Source organism: Cuculus canorus, chromosome 6 (assembly GCF_017976375.1).
Source record: "Cuculus canorus isolate bCucCan1 chromosome 6, bCucCan1.pri, whole genome shotgun sequence".
NCBI classification, from domain to species: Eukaryota; Metazoa; Chordata; class Aves; order Cuculiformes; family Cuculidae; genus Cuculus; species Cuculus canorus.
The window spans coordinates 37,094,428-37,118,759 of record NC_071406.1 but is presented as its reverse complement, the minus strand read 5'-3'; the positions used below and the strand labels follow the sequence as shown (position 1 = coordinate 37,118,759).

The 24,332-nt window shown below is 45.2% G+C and overlaps 1 protein-coding gene across 4 annotated transcripts in view; it reads right to left on the bottom strand.

Moving 5' to 3' along the window:
• NCKAP1 (NCK associated protein 1) overlaps positions 1-23,533 on the bottom strand; it is a 60,339-nt gene extending 36,806 nt beyond the window's left edge. The window contains exons 1-4 of one of the 4 annotated variants that reach the window (XM_054069707.1): positions 23,343-23,533; positions 11,384-11,401; positions 10,163-10,273; positions 301-393 (exon numbers count right to left, since the gene is read on the bottom strand). In XM_054069707.1, coding sequence (XP_053925682.1) covers positions 301-393; positions 10,163-10,273; positions 11,384-11,401; positions 23,343-23,450 — 330 coding nt within the window. In that variant the 5' untranslated portion in view covers positions 23,451-23,533. The remainder of the gene's footprint in view (positions 1-300; positions 394-10,162; positions 10,274-11,383; positions 11,402-23,342) is intronic. The other 3 variants (XM_054069708.1, XM_054069709.1, XM_054069710.1) reach the window with 3 other exon arrangements.
• Between the last annotated feature and the right edge of the window lie 799 nt (positions 23,534-24,332).

Sequence of the window (24,332 nt, the reverse complement as noted above, 5' to 3'; positions counted from 1 at the left end):
GTTCCACCCCCTGCCATGGGCAGGGACACCTCCCACTGGATCAGGGGCTCCAAGCCCCATCCAATCTGGCCTTGAACATCTGGGCAATCTGGCCCAGGGCCTCCTCACCCTTATTGTGAAGAATTTCTTCCTACTGCTCAATCTAAATCTCCACCCTTCCAAGTTAATGCTATTCCCCCTTGTCTTCTCACTCCACGCCCTTGTAAAAAGTTCAGCTATTTCACTATACAGCATTATTTCATCAATAAAAAGAAAGAAGTCCAATGGGACAGAACAACTGACCTATTTGCAACTCCTTACCTTAAATTCCATAACATCCACAAAAGTGAAGTAGTATAACGCCAGGTTCTTCAAAATCTCAGATTTCTCCTTCTGGAGCTGAGCAAGCTGTTGCTAAAAGAGAAACAGAAACATGCTCAGTGTTCGCAGATGATCTTGAGAAGGCTGCTGAAAAATGATACCTGTGAAGCGTAAAGCGACCACCAGGCTACGCAAAGGAGCCTTAACATGAGTTTCTAGGACTCAGGGTCTGTGTGCCTCAACTACACCCGGAGGTCTCGGAACAGATCATTTTAACAGCTGTTGACTATACTTTGAGGATAAAAGTCAAATTAGTACCCATTAGTACCAAAGTCACATTGTTTAGCTCGCTAGAGATGAAGATGGGTCGTTAGGACAACAGGGTTACCGTATCTGTAATTAGCAGAAGCAGAACAGGACGTGAGCACAAATCGGAGTGACAAAAAACGACATTACTCGAGGTGAGAGAAAAGAAGGTGGCAGGCTACAAACTTTACGACAGAAAAACATTACGCGTTTAAATTCTGAACTTACCAAAAAGAATATCCAGGCAAAGCCACGTTAAGCATGCAAAATAAAATGTAGATACAAACATAAAATACAGTAACGGTTCTTTGACCAGTCCCATATAAACACAATAATACATTCAAACAAAAGCAACAAAATAAAGAAACAAAAAAGAAGCCAAACACTAGCATTAGACACTGGTGGTAAAATGGAAGAGGCAAATGTGAATACAAAGGCATAAAATCGTTCACATGGATTTTTTTTTTTCCCCACTATTTTTTAAACAGATAGTGAAACATCATTTAATTTCCGTATTTTTCAAAATTTTCTGGAGGAACCAGACAGATCACTGAAACAATTACAACTAAGAACACACAAAAGCGGCTGTTACTGAACAGCCACTCTGTTTATCTATGTATTCAGTCTCACAGCACAGCAAGAATGCAATTATTTAACTTGCAATATCCAGTCACTTACTAAGTCTCTTTCCTGACACACACTGAAATGAGTTAAAGCAGTCATAACACTCGCTATGAAAAAGTGTCCTCCTAAAAGCAGCAAGGTTTTAATTTAAAATCTGATCAAGTTCAACAGGATTCTCCTCTCAGCAAGAGCAATCAATTATGAGAACGATTAAACAACTTGTTGGAAATCGGGAGCTTATTTGCACAGGAGAGGTTAGAACTGAATACATACACTTCTCCATTTCCCTCTCTTCATAAAGCTGTGCTCACGCGTTCTCAGTTTTATGTAAAGCACTAGAATTCCACTGAGTTCCAACCCCAGGCTGCCTGGACTGCTCCTGGATCACTTATAAGATCATTTTTACTTCTTTTTTCCAGATTTTTACAGGCGGTTATGGTTTTTAGAACCCTTGAGCCGTAAGACTTCCATTACAGCCAAGGAAAAGCATACACAAAGTTAGGAACAAACTAGAATGGCGATGTTCTACCACACTCCCGTCTGCTCCTAAACCTGAGCCAAGGACCGAACCCTGAAGGTCCAGTTCTGCACACCCAGCACCAGAGTTTGTCACACAGCCATCGGCTGGGACTTCAGTGAGAAATGGGTGCAAGTACCTGTTTTTACTCTGTAACTTCTGATCACCTCATGCCTAGGACACGGGTTATTTCCATTTGAGCAGCTGCTGTACAATACCTGTTTCAAATAGAAGCCTTATGAACTGCATTTGATCCTCACTATGAATTTGCTGCTGCTGTTCCCAGTGTGGACCTTCAATTTTAACTGCCTCGTGCTCTGTGAAAGCAAAGCATCCAGCACCATCAGCTGCTGAGCCTGGGGCTCCTGCAGGCTGCACAGCTTCAGCAAACTCGAAAGCCAGCTTCCATTCACACTCAGGATGGGGTGCTTTACGCATAACTGTTGGCTGATGAAGCAGCCCCAAAAGCATTACAGGATGAACGTTCATCACCCAACATGCTTGGTTTTAATCTCTGTCCTGACTCTGTTGTGTCACCTCTTTAACACAAGCGATTTGTTTGAATTGGGTTTGCTCCTGAGCAACTCACAGAGGTGGGAAGTGGATGGATTTGAGGAGCTGTTCCATGAGCTGTCATTCAGAAACAGGAATAATTCCAGTGCAGGGAGATGGCAAAACCCAAACTCACAGTGCAGCTGTACATGTGCTTTAACCAGTTCTCCCTGCTGCAATCCCAACTCTCTGTAAACAAGATGGGATGCTAAGGGAGGCTGTCAGGGGTGTGAGTGGATGCACAGCACCCACGTTCAGTGTCACAAGCAGCCACAACACGAAGCGAGGAGATGGAGCAAAAAGGAGATGGTGTTAGGAACTACACCCGCACAGTAAGTGATCTGTTTTCAGAAACTCTGTGAAGCTCTGCTTTAAATAAGAGAACACAGGGAGGCAGGACTTGCACTCGGCCAACAACTTGGGAATCCCTGCTGTGCCCTGTTTGCTCATGACCTGCATTGCCAGCAATACTTAAATGATGCTAAAACTCTTGTACAGAGTTCAAGTGATCATTCTTTGAACACCCAGTGGTGAAGGTGTAAGCAAACTTTTACTAAAAGCATTAATATCAAAGTAAAGCCATGTCATTGCTGCTAAATCAGTGCAGGGCGAAGGGCTCAATCCCCACAGCGCAGCCTGATTCGGGATGTTTGAATGCACAGCTTACGGCATGCAGGGTCCTGGATGTTTGCTGGCATTCTATCACTCAGGAATGTGGGTGTAGCTCTCCCCACCCACTGCAACAACACCTTCCATTGCTCATTTCCCAACAGCTGTTAAGAAAGCTGGTGCTCCATCCGTTTGTATTCGAGACTTTCTTCCTTAGCCTTCAACCCCATTCATCAGCGAACAACTCTGATTCCAATACTCAAAAAGCTTTAAATCAGGACAAGCTAAATAAATAACTCTTAACACAACACTAACATCAAAAGATGCAAACCTTGTTGGTTGTAGCTTTATTTATTCTTAAAGAATTTGAAGCACAAATTATACGAACCAGGACGATAGCATTTCTTGAACAAGGTCGATTAGATTTAAGAGACACAAAAAGCTGTAGAAATTTTAGCATAATGTAGCAAGATCAAAAATAATTTACCCGAAATAATTTGTCTACTAACAAAATACCACATCTGCAATCATATTTGAGTATTGTTTATAACTCAAGATTTTAAATACCAGAGACTTAAGCTGACACTTTGTCAGGTCTGTTACCTACAAGAGAAGGAGCTGATCTTTACCAAGTTGTCTGGTGTCTTTCCCTCTTCATATTAAACCCCCAAATCTTTACACAGTTGATCATGTACACAGAGAAAGTACATTAAAAGCAGTGGTTAGAAGGGAAAAACAAATCAGAAGGTGCAAGACAGCCTCACTTAAAGCATACATGAACACAGGGGCTCAGAGACAAAGCCATGACACAGCTGCTGGCAGGCTCACCACAGGAATAAATACTGGTTTAATATGAAGGCACAGGAAAAACACGAAACAATTAGAAAAGGTTATTATGTTATGTTTTATGTGGAAAACCAGAGGATAACTGGAGTTCTGGAACTAATGTATTATATTGATTTGACTCATAGTAGTGTATGAATGCCTTATTTCATCACCTAGGAATAGGCAGTAGGTACGGGGATTTCCTCCTCCTCAGACCAGCGCGATGCTGTTCCTGCAGGTAAGATCATTAAACACTGATATTTGTTTTCTACAAACTGACACCAGAGATATCACCATGTCCTCAGAAAGAATACCACCAACTTCATTTACCAGCTGGAAGAGCAGCCCACTCAAAGCGGCATTACAAATTCCAACTGCTCCAATTATGGGGATGGGGTAAATAATCCGTCTGTATTCTTACTATCATGTGCTCTACTCACTATGCTTGCCACTCTACAGTCTTTAGATGAGGATTTTACAAATCCAACTCATTAGAACTAAGTTCTGTGCCTACAAAATCCATTGCAGAACTGCAGGGAGAGAGAAGGATCTAATCAAATGAAGCAAAATCAGTTTAATTCTGTGTGCTAACTGCAGAACAATGGCTGTGCACTTGGTTTTCTTATTTCCAACTAAAAACAGCCTCTGAAGTGAGATACTGCATAGAGAGAGATGTCATAGAATATTTAAGATGTTTACTAACATATTTTAGTGTAAGATCTACTTTGGGCTTTATTCTAGCACTACGTTAACTGTTTTGAAGAGGAACCAGCCACCTGTGACCCTCCAGAGCTGTTCCTGTCCCTGGGCTGGCCATGGCATGGATAATGGCAGACAGAGCAATGAGGCTCCTCTTAGAAACTGCTCAACCTGTCAGTGAGCTCTGCCTCTCGCCTTCTTTTACATAAATTCATGCAATAATTCCTACATGAGGCTCATTGCATATTATCTTATCACACAAGCTTTGGCCACAGGTTTTGACATCTCCGAGGCAAATACTTTGAGAACATAAGTCTTGTCTGTGCTGCTCTGCAGCCAAAACCACTTTGGACAGACATCTCTAGCTGCCCATACACTTACACTGATGTCACGCCATCAAAGAACTCCTCATTCAAAACGCATGAGAACCGATTTTGGAACACCATCTCAGGAACAGTGCCTAACTAAAATAAATAGGTATTAGTGAGGTATTTTTTTTTCTTCATTTTCTAACAGCCACGGCTTTTCCAACCTTTATGATTCTGTGATTCCACGATACTAAGATCATTCTGACAGCACTTATGATTTTGAACAGATCTAAGTCACATTATGAGAGCAGTGTTTGGTGCAAGATTGTAAAGGGATTTCAGGACTTCACATCACCTTTTGGGATCACCACGAGAAAGCACTCACTTTCAAATGACTGTTACGCTGCATAATTTTACATACTGTTCTCTAATTATATTACAGCATGAGTCATTTTAAGCTGTGAAGTCAGTCTTAGGCAGGTAACAAGTGAAAGATTCAGACCTGCTACTGCCTACAAAACCAGAACAGCAGGTACGGCTGTAACGGAGCCAGGCATCAGCTGAGCAATTTCAATCCTGAATGATTTTTTTTTTTTTTAGTAAAATGTAGATAAAATGTGATTTGTTGCAGGTATTTTGCAGTTTCTCCTGAAATAAACTATCACAAGTACATCCTTTCCTCAAGCACAAGAAGTCTCCACTGCGGGTAGGAAGCTGAAGAGAGAGGCATTGCTCATCAGCTGGCGTTACACATGCAGGGGGAACTCCCATAAACCAAATGACTGCCTCTGATTTTTGGAAAATCCATCTCATCTGTGGATCCTCTAGCACTGCCGAGTTCCTTGAGCAGCAGCTGTCAAGCAGGCAGCTGAGCAAGAAAAGCACAGCACCCTCTAACCTGGAAAGGATTTCAGTCTTCACAGGGGATCTGGGATTTTATTGCTTAGGAAAGCAGCAAGTTAGCTGAAAAAACAGTCTCCCACAAGAGATTTAGCACTCCAGAAATATTACAATTTACTGCATTTGGGAATTTAAGTTATTTACTTAAGGTATTCTTAAGAAACCCGCTGCGATGGGTGTTAAATACCATGTAATTTCCTCAGAAATAAATGACAGTTTCTTAGCAAAAAAAGGACTGTCAATACAGGAGACAGCGTGGCTGAGACCCTAGAGTTATTTTTGCTTGGAAGGGAATTTCTGTATCATCTTCACTAGCGCTGTGTAAATAGTAAAAGCAAACAAACAAATGACATTTTCCTTCAGCCACCGCACTCCTTGTAGGGGCTGAAAGGAGTGCCTGGAAAAACCAATTATTAGTTGTGTTTAGTGAAGTGTTTTTAAGAAGTCTGATTACTGGGAGCACCTATCAAATTAAAAATCAAGGCTGGTTATCAAGTGCATGTTTCAATATTTCATTAAAGAAAGGGTTTAATGAAAGCACGCATTAACGGCTTCTAATCAGTTTTGACCAAGGAGAGCCAGCCGCTGCACCACGGTACCTTCCCACAGCCATCTAGTTCCCTACGGAACCAGTTCCGCACTGGGAAGGGAACACGTGAAACACGGTAAAGAGACCAAGCATCACACCAGGATCTGCACTGGGAAGGGCCAACACACTCATGGGGAAGCAGTAAATAAGATGAGACATGAACTAAGTCGTATGTACAGTTCCTAAACCGGGCAGGCTGGACATGCTCATTGTTGCCATACTCTTCTCTCATGTGATTTTATTTCCAGCCCCTGCTGGGACAGCTGAATCAGGTAAATAAACAAAATACTATCTCCTAGGAAGCTGAATGGGCAGCCAATATAAAACACAATGAAATTGATACAAACAGTACTGGGAAAACAGCTTCTAGAAGATGAAGTCCAGCAGTGTCTAGAAAACATGGACGTTTCTTCCACTAACCACAGACCTACAAACTCCTGAAGCGATGCTGCACAGGTCTGCTCAATGCACAGCAAAAACAAAGCCTCGGCTTCTCCAGCGGGCATTGAAAAATACAGGGAATTTTCCTACAGAGAAGTTGCTGAAGAAAAATCTGAGTAAGAGAAAACTGTACGTACAAAACAGGTGGCAGATACTATCCCTGCTTCCCACCTGTGGTGGTTTGGAGAGCAGGAAGGAGGCAGCACACGCTGACACAGAGCACCACCTGGGCAGGCAGCAGAACTTCCAGACCCTACCCAAAACCTACACAAAATCTGCGTCATTTCTCTCTCTATCAGTTCCCCACAGGTTTTACAATGGCATCAACTATTAACATTGACTGAGAAGAGTTATTTTTCACCCCACTACTTTTTTTTTTTTTTTTTTTTTTTTTTTTTGAGTTTGGAGTGTTCTCTTTGTATTTCTCGGCAGGAAAAACCTTGCCTGTACGCCTTGAAAGAGGGCCTAAAAGACCTTTGGAACAATCACACTGCTGCATCCCTTACTTTGGAACTTCTCTTATGAAGCTAGTTACAGAAATTCAGTGAAAATACGTGCTACTGGGTTAGCGCTGGCTGACAGAGAACAATGGTGCTGCAAAGCTTTTTGGAAGGCTCATCTAATTTAGAAGGCTTCCTCAAAACAAAGCTTTAGTCAGTTTAAAATAAATACAAACACTGAGGTTTCCTAAAGGCAGAAGGTCTATAATTTTTATTACCATAGAGTTCCCTTTTCAAAGGGGGCTCTAAAACAGTTGTTTTCCACTTCGTCAATCCTTCAGTTTTCTGTAATACACAATCCCTCCTTCGCAGCTATTTCACACACTATTAAGCACTGCTGGCCAACATCATTAACAGCTGATTTAAGTCTTCAAACTGCATGTTTCCAAGGCCATACAGCTCCCAGCCATGATGGAAGGAGAAAGGGCAAGTGCCCAAGATCACAGGGCAGTAGGAGGGAATGAGTTAGGAACTGATGGGGTCCAGTTATCCATCATCGATCCTTTGGAAGATGAACTACTCAGTTTTATTTTTCAGCCTGGTCAGCATGGATCCATCAGGCACTTAATCATCTGAACTGCTCAAACCTTCACTCGGTGCAATATTGACAAAGCAGCGATTGTCAAATACTGCTCTCGCCTAACCCAGCACATCAGACGCTGAAGGAGGAACAAAAGCAGGAGCTGTGCTTTTTGCAACTAAAGATGCAAAAGCTCGCAACAGCAAACATAACAGAATCACTTGTTTCTGAAGAGTAAAAACGCAGGCTGCCCAAGATGATCTGAGCAGAGTAGACACCGCTCAGACTCTTCAATACAAGGTGTTGTTCACCTCAGACAGAACACTGTAAATGACAGTGCCTGAGAAAGAACAGCTAAAAATAGGTCATGAATGAAAATGCAAAAATGAAAAGCAGGCACTACCTGTTGTTTGACTGACTGGAAGGTGGTTTGGCAGCATTGCCTACTGACGTGCCAAAAGGCACCACTAACTGCATTGCTGAGCAACAGCGAACGTGGAGCTGAATGTACAAAATCCAAATCCCTCCCTGCAAGGCTGTCCTGGCATTTGCACCGCCAGAAAGAAGCACAAGTTGTCATTTCTCAACAATAACCCTTGGTAACATTTCATTAATCAATGAGTCCCTGTTCCAATAAGCTTCTTGCCCTTTTAGCTCTGTTGAGTTGCTTCCCTACTGATGGAACCCGCTGGCATCCTCTAACGTACGGTGAGGCAGTTGTTGGCCAGCAGGAGGAGGGAGACATAGGAAACACAAGGAGGGGAATGCCTTCCTGACCTGGAGCCGGACGCTTATGCCTCTCTGGAGCTAAGTTTTTTTACAAGCAAAAACTGATCTGGCAACAAACTAGAACTTCCTCTGCACACAATATGGCTTTTGTCTTGTTAGGTGTCCCTATGGGTAGAAGGTTTCTCTTGGGAGAGACCATGCTACAGAAGAACATCTGTAAACAAGCAAACAGCCACCAGCACTGGCCGCAGGGAGGGACAACTCCAAATCCCTGCTTCCAACCGTGCTCACACATGGGGGAGGCTCCCGAGAGCCACACTTCATAAACACAGGCCTGGCTGCCTCACGATAAACAAACACAAGGCAGTGACAAAACATTGCAAGTGTGTCTTATTTTAGAAACTGTGATTGTCAAAATACATCAAGTTAGCTTTGATCTCTTTCCATAAACTCTACAGTAGCAAATCCTGAAGTAGCTGTCATTAGTGAAGCTCCGAATTCACAGTCGACAGCCGGCAGACACACAGGGCATACATGCAACTCCATTAAACAGATCCTGTGTACAGAATCTTGCACTTTTAATAGCAGATGTGCCACTGAAGTGTGGAGAATACAGAAGCATTTACCAAATGTTTTAAGGGTTTACTGCTTTTACATAAAAATCTGATAAAGAATTTGCTGTATTTGTTACCAACACAATCAAATTTGGTGCAAAGGTGAGCAAAACAGTACAAAGCATGTATACATTTTGAAGAAAGCAAGCACGTTGCTCCTGGAATTGTTTCCTCCATAACGGAGAGTTTTTCTCATTTTGTTTTTCATTGGTTTAACTGCAGACACTGCAGAGAAATCCTAGATGGCACTGTAAAAGAAACCAATTCTTCCCTCTGCCGCTCCCGCTACCATTCTGCAGGAACTGGAATGCTCGAAGCAAGCCTAGACCTCTCAAGCACACATGCAAGTAGCTGCATGCAGGAACATGCAAACCCAACACCTACCTCCACTATCCACCTTTGGAAAGAAATGTAAGCAGGTAAACCAACAATCTCCCCCATGACTTGCAAATTGAGACAGAGAAATGAGCACACAACACCTGCCAGAACACCCATCATCTCATCACCTCAATTACCTCTGAAAGGCTACAACGCCAAACTCAGCAATACTGGATTAATACTGAAAAATTATTTCCTGCTGGAACTGAACTCACTATGCCTGAAGAGGAAACAGTTACATTTTTGTATTTCACAAGGTTTCTCATTAGGCACTAAAGCACTCTTTCTGCCCTCCAGGACCTATCCCACGGGCAAAGGCACCTGTAACAGGCTTTCCCACTTTGCAGACTTCTATTGACCTGCTAGTCAGGTCTCGTCACAAAGTTGCACAGCTTCCACCTTCTACAATCAGTCTGGCCACAAGGAATTTCTGCTGTTAAAGCAGGACATGTTTTTTTCAAGGCCTACTTCCCACTGACAACTCTTTGACATGGAAGAGAAAAGGGCAGACAAAAAGAAGACCAGAAAGTGTCCTACCCTCACAAAACCAATCCAGAACTACAGTACACTATTCTCTCTTTGGAGATTGTTCTCTCTAAAGCATCCATCAGACATATAAATCAACAACTGCATTCCAACCACAACCCTCAGTGTCAGATACTCGATAAGAACACATAAAACCTCCCAGTTTTGCGCAACAAGTGCTGAAGGGTATTGAGAAAAATACTTAGGCAGTCACTGGGTTACTTACGTTGTTGTTGCGAGTTTCTACTGCTGGGAACTTCCTGACTATGAATTTGACAGCAGATTCCAGGTTTTTGTCAATAAGATAGGATGGTTTGGCTTTGGGGTCACCGCATGCCTATAAAAAAACACAACAACAAATGAAGCAAAAACACAATCATCCACCTAAAGCGAAGTGAGAGTTGCAAATCTGAAGACAAACTAGAAAGATTCTTTTGTTTGCTTGCTTTTAAGTGAGCAGGTGATAAAATGAAAGGCAAAGTGCAGGGACTGTCACAGCTGGAATATGCAATGGGAAACAGTACAGAGATGCTCTTCTACTGAAAAAGATGCATGGAAGTATCAAAGCAGTTAGTGCAGAGCAGCAGTGAGGGGAAAAACTCAATCCTAAAAGAAGGAGAAAAAAACCAGTTGCCTTTTAACACTATTCGTGGTCTGAGGTAGTGTTGTATTCATCTGGAGTTAGAACACCCAGTCGGGGTATCATCTGTGGAGGACAGTGCTGGGCATCTGGAATGTTTAAGCTACCCTTTTGTGAGACAGGACTAACAGCCCCACCCACCACCAATCTGCACTTAGTTTCTCTTTAAATCCTTAACTGCAAGACAATTTCTCCCCCCGAATAAGCCAGCCAGTACGTGCCCAAAGGATCCTATTGCCTTTGATTGAGGACTCGAGGGTTGCCCATTGTCTACTCCTGCAACAGCACAGGCTGCGCTTTGAAAGCGCCAATCAAGAAGTGTCATTAAATTTTGATCTGCACGGAAGTCGCAGCTAAGTGTTAGGCCTTGTGGGTAACTTACACAGATACATCCTGTGAAGAAACGCCTGATGAAGCACCTACGGCTACCGTGCATGCTGTCGGACACGCGCCTTCTCCGCTACCCTGACTAGCGAGCCATGCGGAACCGCTCAGTTCGGAGAAACACACTGAAAGCAGCGTTACTTACATGACAAAACTTGTGCTCAATTTGAACTTTCTCTCAAAGATTCATTTAGTTTTATGGTTCTCACAGGGATTTGCAAAGGAGTTTCGTGTCTCATGCAAAACTAAATTCCATGCTAGGCGTTTGTACGCGACACAGTGAACTCGAATGGCAGCTCATTAAAAACTTCCACACTGATTTCTATGACCGAGTTGTGGACTGCAGAGACAGAAGTCATGGAGTATGAGACCGAGTCTGAAAGCGGGCAAGCGGGCAAAGGGAAGGTGAAAAGCTTTGCAAACCTTCCAAACTTGTCCTTGCTGGGAAAGCAGTGTAATAAAAAGAGAGAAAAATTACATATAAACAGATTGCTCTTAAATTCTAAAATAAGTTACATTTACGTGAGCTAATACGCTATTACCTACATCCGAGAGAACATTAGGACCATGTTACTCTAGGCAGCACACTTTCTACTGCACGGTGATTATTCTGACACTCACAAACAACTTCACATGTACTTATTAGGGTTTTACTGTTGTGCACAGTGCTGCGCATACACCCAGACAGGGAACTTCTAACAGCATTTCCAAACTAAGTTTGGGTAGGGAGAGAAAAAAGGAGTTAAACAAACACCACATGCAACTACGGGGGGGAAGGAGGAGAGAAACTCAGTGAAGTTTTACATACCTGAAAAAGAAACGGTAGCCAAGAAAAAAAACAAAAGAGTCATTATTATCAGTTTCTAAACCTCCTGCCGGCAGTACATGACCATAACGACACATGCTAATGTACTGCTCTCGCAACGGAACGCTCATGTTTGCCGTGTTTCCCACAAAAATACTAACCATTATTAAAACATCACATCTATAACGCTACAGGAAGAACTCGGAATGAAAATGAATCCAGCAACATCCATAGTTTTAGTTGGATATTAACCAGTTGCTTCGATATTCTCAGAGCAAGCAAACATTGTGTGTTACAGTTCTATTCTGTACAAACTCTAAAGGCTTTACACAGTTTCAGAAGTGAAAAATCATACTGTGAACAGGCGTCAAAAGCTTAAACAATGTGTGCTTCAAATTGATGAAAAGTCTTAATTAACTGGATGTTACGGTTTTGGCAGAACCTGGGTCCGACTGTGCCAGCTTGCTGTCCTTGCGGCTCATTAGAACACTTCCACTACTAAAAGCGGGATTACAAACTAAGAAAACAGCTTAATGCACAACATAGATTGATGGCAGCTGAATTCCAGCACGGTTGCTGTTAGACTGGAGACAAGAAATCTGCCACTGGTGACTTACATCACTCGTCCCGAACTCAAACACCACTTCCACACACACTCCAGATTTTTCCCAGCAACAGATGTTTTCCCTCCTATAAATCAGCTCTCTGGAATGTTTACTGAAAATTCCCTTCTACCCAAACCCTTGCACACATATCACTGCATGGAATCCAATGTCTGCACACACACCGACATGCACATCCTCGCGTGCCTTCAGCAACTCTGTTCCCAAGGATGAGGAATGTTAGCCTCAGCCTAACTGGCAGCCCCTCAATAAAGCCAAATATGCAGGAGAGCTTTGCTCCTTCCCATGAGTTGGTTACTAAGAGCACACCTGAAGCAGCTCTAACTCTTCCTTCTAATATGAAAGATTGATCCATAGATAAGAAAATATTGCTGTAAGATAGAAAAGACTAAAGATATCCTTCCTGCTTTTCCAAATTCCAGCTTCGAAAAAGCTGTACCAGCCTACCTATGCAGACTGAACAGAAAGAGGAGCACAGACAGCACTGAACAAGTGGTTCAGTGCCATCTTCCCTCTCCCATACTCTGCAGCAGCCCAACTCCCTTCCAAGAACTGATCTTATTTGATTAGCACCTCTTGCTCCACCAATAGCTACATCCATGCCGTTACCTGCACTCAGCATCACACATCAAACATTGTACGTAAACTAAACATCTCCTACACTGGCAGACTCAGGAAGCTCAAGCTCTATGAAACTTTACAGAGCATAAAAGAATGAAAATACAGACCCAAATCCCACCACTTTGACAAGCGTGGAAGTGTGATAGGGCACACAAGCACAATTTTGCACTGTAGGAAGAACACAGGTGTTGAGGGCAATGGTCTTCGAACACAGATAAGAAAAATGCAGGATTTGCTTTTGATGGTTGCATCAGTCAATATAAATCCCTTGTCAGGACTGTAACAAAGCACAACATAGAGATCCCTGTGCCATATGCAGCTCCCTAGCACACAAACAGTTTTGAGAGCGAGTCAAATGCAGGAGCCCTTTCTCAATCAGCCCCAGAGACCCCTTCCCCCCCCCCCCATAATCTTCCTTCACTTATCTTCTTTAAAAAAAGAAACTCACTAACCCCTCCCCACACACAGAATGGCTGCATTTTTTGAGCACTAAAAAGAAATTCAAGAATTCAAAACATTCTCCTTAGTGCAGCATTCATTGCATGCAGCTCTGGAGCTCTGGGATTCCAGCTGCTTTAGCCCTGAAATATTACACTGAAAGAATCTCCCAGCAGCCACCTCTAAATTCCTTTTTACATCACTAAACAGCTGTCAGGCAGTTCCGCTAAAGAAGATGCAAAGCTACCGTTAGAGACTAATCTAAGCAATTAAAAACAATTAAAGCGGACTCAGGCCCTGGATTTCTATCCAGTTACACACCATTTCTTCAGAATGGCACCCTACTATGATAAGCTCTCAAGGAAGAGAATGTATTTCCCTGATCTGACTGCGTGCATCCAGCTCAGCATTTCCTGAGCCGAGAGAGATGCTATTCAGAATCCTCACTTGCTATCAGACGTGCAGGTCCAACTCCAGAGAGGTCAGACTACCTGTGCTGTTCAGAGGTGTTGCACAATGCCATGCGCTCTGAATTAAAGCAGCCTTTTCCTACCCACTCTAATAACCGAGATAACTAGATTATTAATAACACAATTCAGACTCTAGTCTTCATTTGACATACTGAGGTCCTTTACCCCATTTTCATTTTGAAACTTAAGAACACTACACAGCTCTACTGTCCAGGTTGTATTCATTCAGAAGTGACCAACAAGAACACACCCAACAAGAACCTGCTTAAGGTCTACACTTAAGGTAAGCAGCCTCTAATGAGGAGCCCCGAACCCAGTACGCGTGCCTCTCGCCTGGAACCCACCACCACAGAGAGATCCAGCAGAGAGCTTTGCCCCAGTCCAGTTACAGCCATCACTGCAAGAATTAAAGCCTCCCACTTGAGGGCAGAAGGCGTTATATGAGAAGAAAACCACTCATCAACAAAATTACTGCATATGTCCAACTGAACGAACGGAAGTTTGTGTTCAGGTATGATCACTGTCCAAAGCCAGCACCACAGCACAGTGCACAGGGTGCAAACTTGCACTTTAACACCTAAGCTTCGCTCAGGCCTTTCCCATAAGCCTGCCACGTGTCCTCGTGCAGGAACACTGGGAAGCATAACTTACCCCATGGTGCAGGATAAGAACAAAAAGTGCCTAAATCTGTAACTTTAATATGGAAATACCTTTTACATCCTTTGTTTTATTGCTAAGGCCAACCTATTCCAAAAGACCATAAGCAGGGTTGTTTCCAATAAAACAGAAACAGAGCCGTGGGAATCAATAATTTCCTATTTTCATCCCCCAAACCTCCAACATCAGCACATAATCATAAAAGAACTCCTATTTTACAGCAATTTAACATGGTTTTATTACTTCAAGAGACCTTGATTTACTGTTAGTGCAGACTAGAGTTAAAATTGCTGAGCACAGCTCCACCGGGCTATGACAACACAGACTGAAATGGTTGTAGTCAACAAAACACCTTGCCTTCACGTTTCATTTACAAATGAATCTGCACTAAAACCTCCTTTAATTTAATCCGTAAGAGGACAGAATTTCAACAGCAGTAAAAAAATATGCCATCCCCTGAGTTAGTAAATTCCATCAGTAAAGGGAAATACACTTGGATTTCTTGCATTAACAAAATGGGAAAAGCTCTTACCCGTTTTGTTTACAGCTTACAGCAAGACAGACACACATGGTAAAGCTGTTCTTACTCCTCTGTAAGAGCTGCTGGCATTAAAGACTTCACCCCAAAATGCACCAATAGGTTTGGGTGCCTGGTCTGCAGCCTATATTGAGTAATACGTGGCCAAGTACCATGCAGAGAGAGACAGGATCAGCATTAACTCTGGATTCCTGTAGGATAAAATATATTACTTACTCTGTATTTCTGTCTTGCATTTAAAATCAGCTCTAATTTTGACAATCTCTAATTGTGAAAGGGCAAAACTACTGAGCAGGAGAGAGATGCATCATCAATAAAGAGCCGCTGTGCATGGTGACCGGGCGAGGAAACAGTTCCCAGCTCTCCGACCAGGTGTTAACCACAAGTGCTTTGCTGTGGTTCAGCTCTCGTAGCAGCCTGTGTTTCTTATTCAACAGCCTGGACCCACATCAGTGTTGTGAATGGAGCCCTGTCCCTCTCAGCTGCTGTGCAAGCAGACACAGGAATGAGTTGCTCACACATGGACTTGTTATTAGAGCGGTCTGATACCTTTGACAGCTAAAATTTCACCGTCCTGCCCCAGTATCGCTTGGGTAACTGTGTACCAAGGAAATTCCATTACTGATGTTTGTAGTTACGTAAATAATACCAGTACAAAAGAAAAAGCTGTATTTCGACATATAAACCACGTTAACAGATTCAACTAGAACTGCATTGTTCCCATGATCCAACCAGGATTTGGAATCAGAAGAAAGTCTCTAATGAATTTCTGGACTGTCTCTGTAGGCCTTGGATGTATCGAAGGCAGAGCGCAAAATTATTAGAAATTTAACAGCTCTTTCCCTTTTCATGCATAAAGGTTCAAAATTTTCAAAGGTGCTGCACTTTCATGTCAATTAAAAATGAAAATTAAGGGTGCTAATGGTCAGCCCGGTGTTTCCTGGAGCTAAGCAAGACCCTCGTGTATCTCCATAGCTCCAACCCACTGAAATGGAAATTTATCTGAAACTGAAGAAACAAGGCTAGTAGGGATCTCAAGAAATTGCCTTCCCTGTTCCACAGAATCAAAGAATCACTAGGTCGGAAAAGACCACCAGGATCATTGAGTCCAACCATTCCTATCAACCACTAAACCATGCCCCCGAGCACCTCATCTACCTGTCTTTTAAACACCTCCAGGGATGGTGACTCCACACCCTCCCTGGGCAGCCTCTGCCAGGGCCCCATGACCCTTCCTATGAAAAATTTTTCTCTGATGTCCAGCCTGATCCTCTTCTGGCACAGCTTGAGGCCATTCCCCTTTGTCCTAGCACCTGTCACTTGGGAGAAGAGCCCAGCTCCCTCCTCTCTACAACCTCCTTTCAGGTAATTACAGAGAGCAATAAGGTCTCCCCTCAGCCTCCTCTTCTCCAGGTCAAACAGCCCAGGTCCCTCAGCCGCTCCTCATAAGACTTGTTCTCCAGCCCCTTCCCCAGCTTCGTTGCTCTTCTCCGGACACGCTCCAGAGCCTCAACATCAGCTCTGTCTGCACTGCTCCTGGGAGATGCCTGCCAAATCTGCACTCACGGCTCTCCCATCAGCTACGTTCAAAAACTTTCTCACAATCTTTCCCAATACTTAATGATCTTTTTCATTACAAAGTTCTCAGATCTAAACAGAACTCTTCTTGCTATAGCGTAACCCATCATTTCGTGTTCTCTGTGGCCACGCTGAGCTGGACAAACAACTTCCCTCTACTGCAGGACTAAATACTTACAACAAATGAGTCAGATCAGCTTACTTTCAAAAACCTTCCAATTCTCTTAATGAATCAAATTCTTGGCACCATTGATTGGGCTGATTGTTTTGCTCTGGCCTTTCTCCATTTGTCCACATCCTTCTGGAAAAGCGTGTCAAATCAGGTATATTTTGGGCAAGTCTTGGTGCATGCCCTGTAGAGCAAAAGGATCATGGCCTTTGCACCACCTTGCACACCCGTCTATCAAATCTCACCACCTCCCTGATTTTTTGCAGCCAAACTAGAGTTCACCCTGGTGTGTCCCTCACCTCTCCTGGCTGTTTCCTGCTGAATTGCTATCTCAGTGCTTTTCACATTGCATTTTAAATTTAATACCAATTCAAAATTAAAATTAAAGGTCAGCCCAACGCTTCCTGGAGCTAAGCAAGACATCTTCCTTGCATGCTACTTGCTACTCAGTGTCTCCTGACTCCCAAAGCATATATTTTAAACCTTCGCCATATCTCTGTTCAGAGTTCCAACCCATTAAAATGGAAATTCATGTGTAATTTGAAGAAACAATTTTACACGCAATCCAGCTGATGATCAACCTTGCCCAACCACCTCCCCGTCTGTTAGACCATACCTGCCATTAGTTATGCTCAAACTGAATTCCAATTAGGTTCTTCATTATTTCTGTAGCTTCTCCTGGTTTCCTACCACCCACTGATTTAATAAGCACACTGCAGTCATCATCTGCTAACGCAAAGAAGGACTGAACCAGAGGTATGAGACACACAGAGAGCCCCTGACGGACACAGAGGTCTTTGTCACCGTTCCCATGTGGTTATCCAGCTGCTTTCATCGTTGCAACTTCATCCAGACCGTACTTCCTTAGATTGTTCATGAGAACAATCAGACAAGGCAATGTCAGCAGAGGTCTACGTGTAACCCATCTCCTAAGCTGCCCACACAGAGTGGCCTGCCACCTCGCCGATGAAAGAGCCACATTTGGTTCAACATTACCTGTGTTGGTAAATGGCCCTTATCTTGGGTTTGGAGCACCTAAGCAAGCAATTTGTTCTGTTGATCAAACACAGGGCAGTGAAAGAGCAAGAAAAAAAAAAGAAGAGAAGTTCATAGCCACAAAACTTTTCCTAAACGTAGTTTATAAAGCAACGTCTTCACAGAAGAAAGGCAGTGGGAATTCCCTGTCTGTGCCAAACCTGAAGTGGAACTGCTGGGACTCTTTAGCTCTATCGCCTCTACAGTTTTAAAAACCTCATGCAACCCAAGCTGAGCATGTCTGTGTTGACACACAGCAAACGAAGAGGAACTCGGGAGGCAGCAGGTAACTCGGATTTGTGAACAAAGAAAAACGCAAGACCATTCTGATCACTTGCACGGGTGTAGATTCTTGGCATCCACACCGATGCAAAAGGATGAACCCACCTGGCTTTCTCAGTATTTTAGAAGATACCATGGGATATTTCCGTATTGTACAAGAAAGCCTCGTTTCTTTACAAAATTAGTTGTTGCTTCTCCCAGTAAAAAACTCCAATGTGACTGGCCCCATTAGTTTGTGTTTGCTTCCTGAGCAAAGGAATTTGTTTATTTATTTTTATTGCCAGCACCAACTGTGAGTTTGTTTGGGGCTTCCTCCTCCTCTGATCACCAGGACAGTACCCGGAGCCATTCCTCCACACAGGCACAAACATAACGACATGTACTGACATCTTAACGCCTAAAGCACTGCTGGCATCTACCAAGCACTGGAAGCCACACTGCCCTACCCTATGACACCTCCTGATGACCTGAAGACATCGTCTGTTCTTCCCAACACCAAGATTACAATTCAAAATGAGATTCTTTGTGAGCTTTTTCCCCTCAGCCCAAAGCTTGGCACCCCAGCGCAGAGGTCAGTGTCAGAAGGGCAATCTAACCCTACACCCTTCCAAACACTGCAGCTCCCCAGACTGGAAACCTCCCCGTATCAGTCACCTGGGATCCCTCCTGATCTTTCCCGCAGGATCACTCCAGTACCCGACCTAAACAGTACCCTCGATCGACCAGTTCTATCAGCTGCCTTCTACAGCTGCCCCCTGCAATGCTTCCGCTTTGGCAGCTCCTCTCCAGTCTAGTTTTGGAGCTTTGGGGATCTTTCTCTTCAGCCCACTATCACTGGCAGCGCAAAAGGCTGGTAGAGTAGGATTTGATCACTGTTCAGCTTCAGCTGATCTGGTCAGCCTGTCCCTGTTTTACCACAGGAGACTTGATGCACTCCTCCTCACTCCCTGCCAGCAGATGCTTTCTCCTGCTTTTTGGAAAAGAGTGTGGGCTTTAACTGCTGCAGAAGAGAACACAAACAGGGAAAATCAGCACTCGGTCCTTAAAATTGCTAACAAGCAACATCCCCAGTACAGGTAAAAATCCAATATTCCCACTATTGCACTTTGAGAAACTAACTGGCAATTAATCACCTCCTAGATGACTTTAAGTCCAGCTTCATACTAAGCTATGCGGTGCTCACAGTGGGACTGGGACCACAGTTTTGGCTTGGAACGGTGAATATGAAGTCAACTGAAGCCCCTGCAAACATTTATTCTGGTCCTTATCTCTTACTCAAGTTTGGCAACGTATGCAGTTCGCATCTAAGAATCACTTTAAGATTCCCATTTCTCAGATCCTAAGTAATCATCAGAGTTGGTAAAGTCAAAGGAATTTGTTTTGTTAGTGACATTTTAAGAAAACATTTTGCAAGCAAACACAAAACCTGTGCCATGAAGAACAGCAAAACATTGCTGGCTCAACAATTAATGCTAAATAACAGACCGAGCCTGTCTGAATAACACAGACTCTAAATAATTCAGAAGCCTAGCTGTTCTCCCCAGCAGTTCTGTTGACAGTAGCACCACTTTGACATCCATCACAAATCACACTCTCTCCATTTCCTCTGGCTGCATCTACACACTTGAGGTATTTAAGATGAAATCTCTTATTGCAAATACTTCCCGGTATCCCAGTGCTTTATAAACAAAACAGACTCATGGAAAACAAACTGACTGCTCCGCCGCCACTGGTGAATAAGACACCTATGGGACAGTACTGGCAGCACAACACAAAGCTTACCAACAGCATTGCAGCCTGATCCGAAAGGCAACCACACAATTCCAACTTCACCTGAGCCAGGATGGCATGGAAGCCCCTGCTACTGTTGATTTATTGAAGTTTTGAGGGAGGCAAGTTACACCAAAAGACAGTTAAATAGCAAAGCCTGGCTTACTGAGGATAACATCTCAAAAAGCAGAAGGAACAAATCAGAAGAGAAACGGCAACAGCATCACTTCCAGGGTCAGGAGTAATACTGGTCTCATCCAATCACAGCAGGCAAGGGCCATCCTTCAAACAACAACAAAATCCACCTCCACACACATCAAACCCGAGTTCTGCCTTATCACCCACTATCACTTTGGCAACTTGTTTTCCACATCGCTCTCGTGGACCAATGTTAAAAAAAAAAAAAACCCCATCACCCATTGGTTTCTACCTGAAACCCAACAAACATTAAACTATTTCAGAAGATCATGACAGGAAACGCTGAACAATTATCAGCTATAAGCAGGATGACATCAATACAGAAGATGAAGGATGAATATCAAGTTTCTAACTGCTTTTAGCAACTTTGGTAACTCCTTGGGCAGTAAAATTTTACTGCTTTGTTTCAAAGAGCTGAGAAAATTCTTAATCCTTTAAAATCTCTGCTCCCTAGACAGCCTCGACAGCAATCTGTGAGGCAGCTACAAATACTTCACCTCTCACTTCCTCTTATTAAAAAAGAGTCCTAACCACTTCCTCTGACCGCAATACCACATATTGTGTGGTTCTCTCTAATAACTGGAGTTTCAAAACCATCTTCAATGGGGGAAGCTATGAGATCAAACAGTAGTTTTGGCATCAACTGTTTTCAGAGAGGGGAAAAATAGATAAAGAAAAGAAATCAAGCAAAATAAAGAGCTCCAAGCAGCCAGTGATGCTGCATCTGGGCTGGAGAGAGACCCACAACTAAACACAGCAATTGACCCCGAGACTTCTGGGGCTTATCAACAGACCTGGCCGGTTCCCACTGTCAAACAGGGCTGACTGCAGCTGAAGAAAACAGGTATTTGAATCACAAATAGCTGTATGAACACATCAAATGGTGTCTGGGCATCTCCAGGTTTGCAAAACTCCACACAATAACCAAGCCTGGATGTGCCTCCACTCTCCCTGTATGCAAGAGCTATGTGACCTTGGACTGAGTCCATGGCATTCGCAGGAAAAACTGGTGTCACCTCCAATGCTGATGCTCCCCGACTGAGAACCACTCCAATCGCATCACTTCACTCGCGCAAGGAATGGCAGGAGCTACTGCCAGATGGGCAAACACACTCAGGATTTGGAGCCACCTCAGCTTGCCCATAGAAACATGTCTGTAGTCACCAGACTGTGAGCAAGCAAACCCAGATCCCAACACCGGCAATGAACACAGATTCTGCACGCACAACAGTCACGACATAGCTGTGTGCCAAAACAAGGATTCATTTTTCCTGCCTGGTTTCCTGCCTTCTCCCCCCAAAGCAGGGCCACACTCAATCAAAATTCCCCTCCCCTGTTTTCCTCCTGGTACAGCTCTCTCAAAGCATAACAATCGCACACAAATGATTTCCCCATTCTGATGCTTTTCCTCATGAACAGGGAATTTCTGTCCTGGGGTAAACTGTGATTGCACTGCTACAACTATTAAGTTAAAGAAATTTTCCAACAAACAACACTGGAAACTAAAAGAAACCTCACTTCTATTTCGGAAAGGCAGGAATTGGCAGTAATTAAGTTAAAACGCTTTGTTTATGCCAGTGAAGGTCTGCAGAAACACTTAAGTGCACACCAGCTACTGACATGGCTCTGGATAAACACTGAATTTAGAATGCTGCAGTTATTTGTTTTTTTCACCTTAATTCAAATCAACGCTGCACTCGGTATAGCTGAGCAACCTTTACTCTCCTTCTGAGTGCCAGTGTCTCACACAAGCAAAACAATTTGATAGAACACATCCTTCCGCTCAGATCCATCAGGCAGGAGCCCTCCTGCCAGAAACTCAGCTTCCAAAGCTGGAGTGATGGAGCAAGAACTCCTAAACTCCCCTTGTTATTGCTGAATCAAGTGTGCAAAAAGCATAAGAATGTTAAAACCTTTAGCTTGCAGAAATGTGCTCATGGCTTGGATGTTGTAATCAACTTGGATGTTGTAGGAAACTCCTCTAGGAACAACCACGTCCAAGGTAAATCAGCAAATCCCTAAGGAACAGTGGCTACTGGAAGGGGACTGAGCTCGGAGTATGTGCTCGGATGATGCATCATATGCACTCAACACAGATGACGAAAACTAACTGGTGCAGAGACACACAAAGGCCTGGTGATGGCCATGAATTGCATTCTCCCACACAGGAAAGCACAAAGATTTCCTCCAGAATGAAAGTTGAGAAAGCAGGGAGGCAGAACCTGCAGTCAACTCTGCCACTCCCACCCCACCTCACCTGCACGGACACTGGTTTGTTCCCCTTTGGGAAGGGACTGCAGCGCCCACGGCAGCTCCAGCCATCGGCTCCATCTCACACTGGGAGCTGCTAAGCAACCACACGCCTCCAACTCACAGCAATCAAACTTAGAATCACAGAATCATGGAATGGTTTGGGTTGGCAGGGACCTCAAAGCCCATCCAGTTCCACCCTCTGGGACACCTCCCACTGGATGAGGGGCTCCAAGTCCCATCCAACCTGGTCTTGAACCCCTCCAGGGATGGGGCAGCCACCACTGCTCTGGGCAACCTGGGCCTGGGCCTCCACTCACTCACAGGAAAACATTTCTTTCTAGGACGTCATCTTAATCTCCTCTCTTGCAGCTTAAAACCATTCCCCTCCTCCAGCAGCACTGCTTCACCAAGAGCCCCTCCCCAGCTTTCCTTCACGCTGAGAGTGGGGAGGCCCTGGCCCAGGTTGCCCAGAGCAGTGGTGGCTGCCCCATCCCTGGAAGTGTCCAAGGCCAGATTGGATAGCGCTTGGAGCCCCTGATCCAGTGGGAGATGTCCCTGCCCGCGGAACGGGATGGGCTTTGAGCTCCCTTCCCAACCAAACCACTCGGTGATTTTAAGATTCCTGCAGCCCCTTCCAATCCTGGGAGCGTATCCTGTCCCTGCGCTCCCTTCCCCAGGGCCCCTCCCCGGCTTTCCCGCACCCCTTCCAGCCCTGCCACGCAGCTCCAAGCTCTCTCCGCACCCTTCCCTTCTCCATACCCGCCGATCCCCCCCGGGCCCCAGCCTAGCCCGAGCGGGGGGAAGCCCCGCTGCCCTTCCCCGTCCATCTCGGGGCCCGGGCAGGGCGGAGCGGCGCTGCCGTGGCTCGCAGGGCCCGGGCCAGGAGCTGGCGGCGGCGCCGGGGCGGATCCTTCATCCCCCCCTCCCCTCCCGCCTCCCCCGCACCTTCTTGATGTTGTAGAGCCGGGTGAGCATGCCCACGCCGCGGTCGTTGAGGATGGTGAGCTTCTCGGCCAGCTTCTGCTGGCTGGGCTGCAGCACGGACCGCGACATCGTGGCGAGGCCGCCGGCCCCGGCGTTGCTGCTGCCGCTGCTGCTGCCGCCCCTTCCTCCTCCTCCTCCCCCCCCGTCAAGGGCCGCTGCCTCCGCGTCACGTGACCACGACGCCGCGCGTCACGTGGGGCGCCGCTAGCGCGCCCCCTTCCGGCCGGGGGGTGGGCGTGGCGACGGCGCGTCACGTGATGCCGGCGCCCGTGTGCCCCGAGTGTCACGTGGTAGGGGTTGCTCCCGCGCGCCCCCTTCCGGCCGGGAGGGAGGGGGAGCGACCGGCGGGGGTAGGGGTGGGGCTCGCGCGGCACGTCACGTGATGTCGGCGCTAGCCGTCCCCTGCGCGTCACGTGGTATAGAGCGTGCACACGCTCCCCCTTCCGGCAGGGCGGTAGGCGTGGCTATGGCGCGTCACGTGATGTCCGCGCATACCCGCCCCTGCACGTCACGTGGTATGGGGTGTTGCTCCCGCGCGCCCCCTTCCGGCCGGGGGCGTCGCTATGGCGCGTCACGTGGTGTAGGCGCTCAACGCCCCCTGTGCATCACGTGCTATGGGGGTGTGTGTATGTTCCTGCACTCCCCCTTCCGGTCAAGAGGAGGAGGGAGAAAGGGGTCCACCCGCCCCGTTTTTCCAACATGGGCAGCGTCTGACAGGGCTACCACGGCCTTCACAGGAAAACACTTCTGCCGAAAACCTCATCTCAATCTGCTCTCTTGCAGCTCCAAACTGTCCCACATCATCCTACAGTATGTGGGAGGTCCCTGCCCATGGCAGGGGGTTGGAATTAGATGATCTTTAAGGTCCCTTCCAACCCAAACTATTCTACGATTCTGTGGTTCTACAGTATTACCAATACAGTTGGCACCATAAACACATACGAATTAATA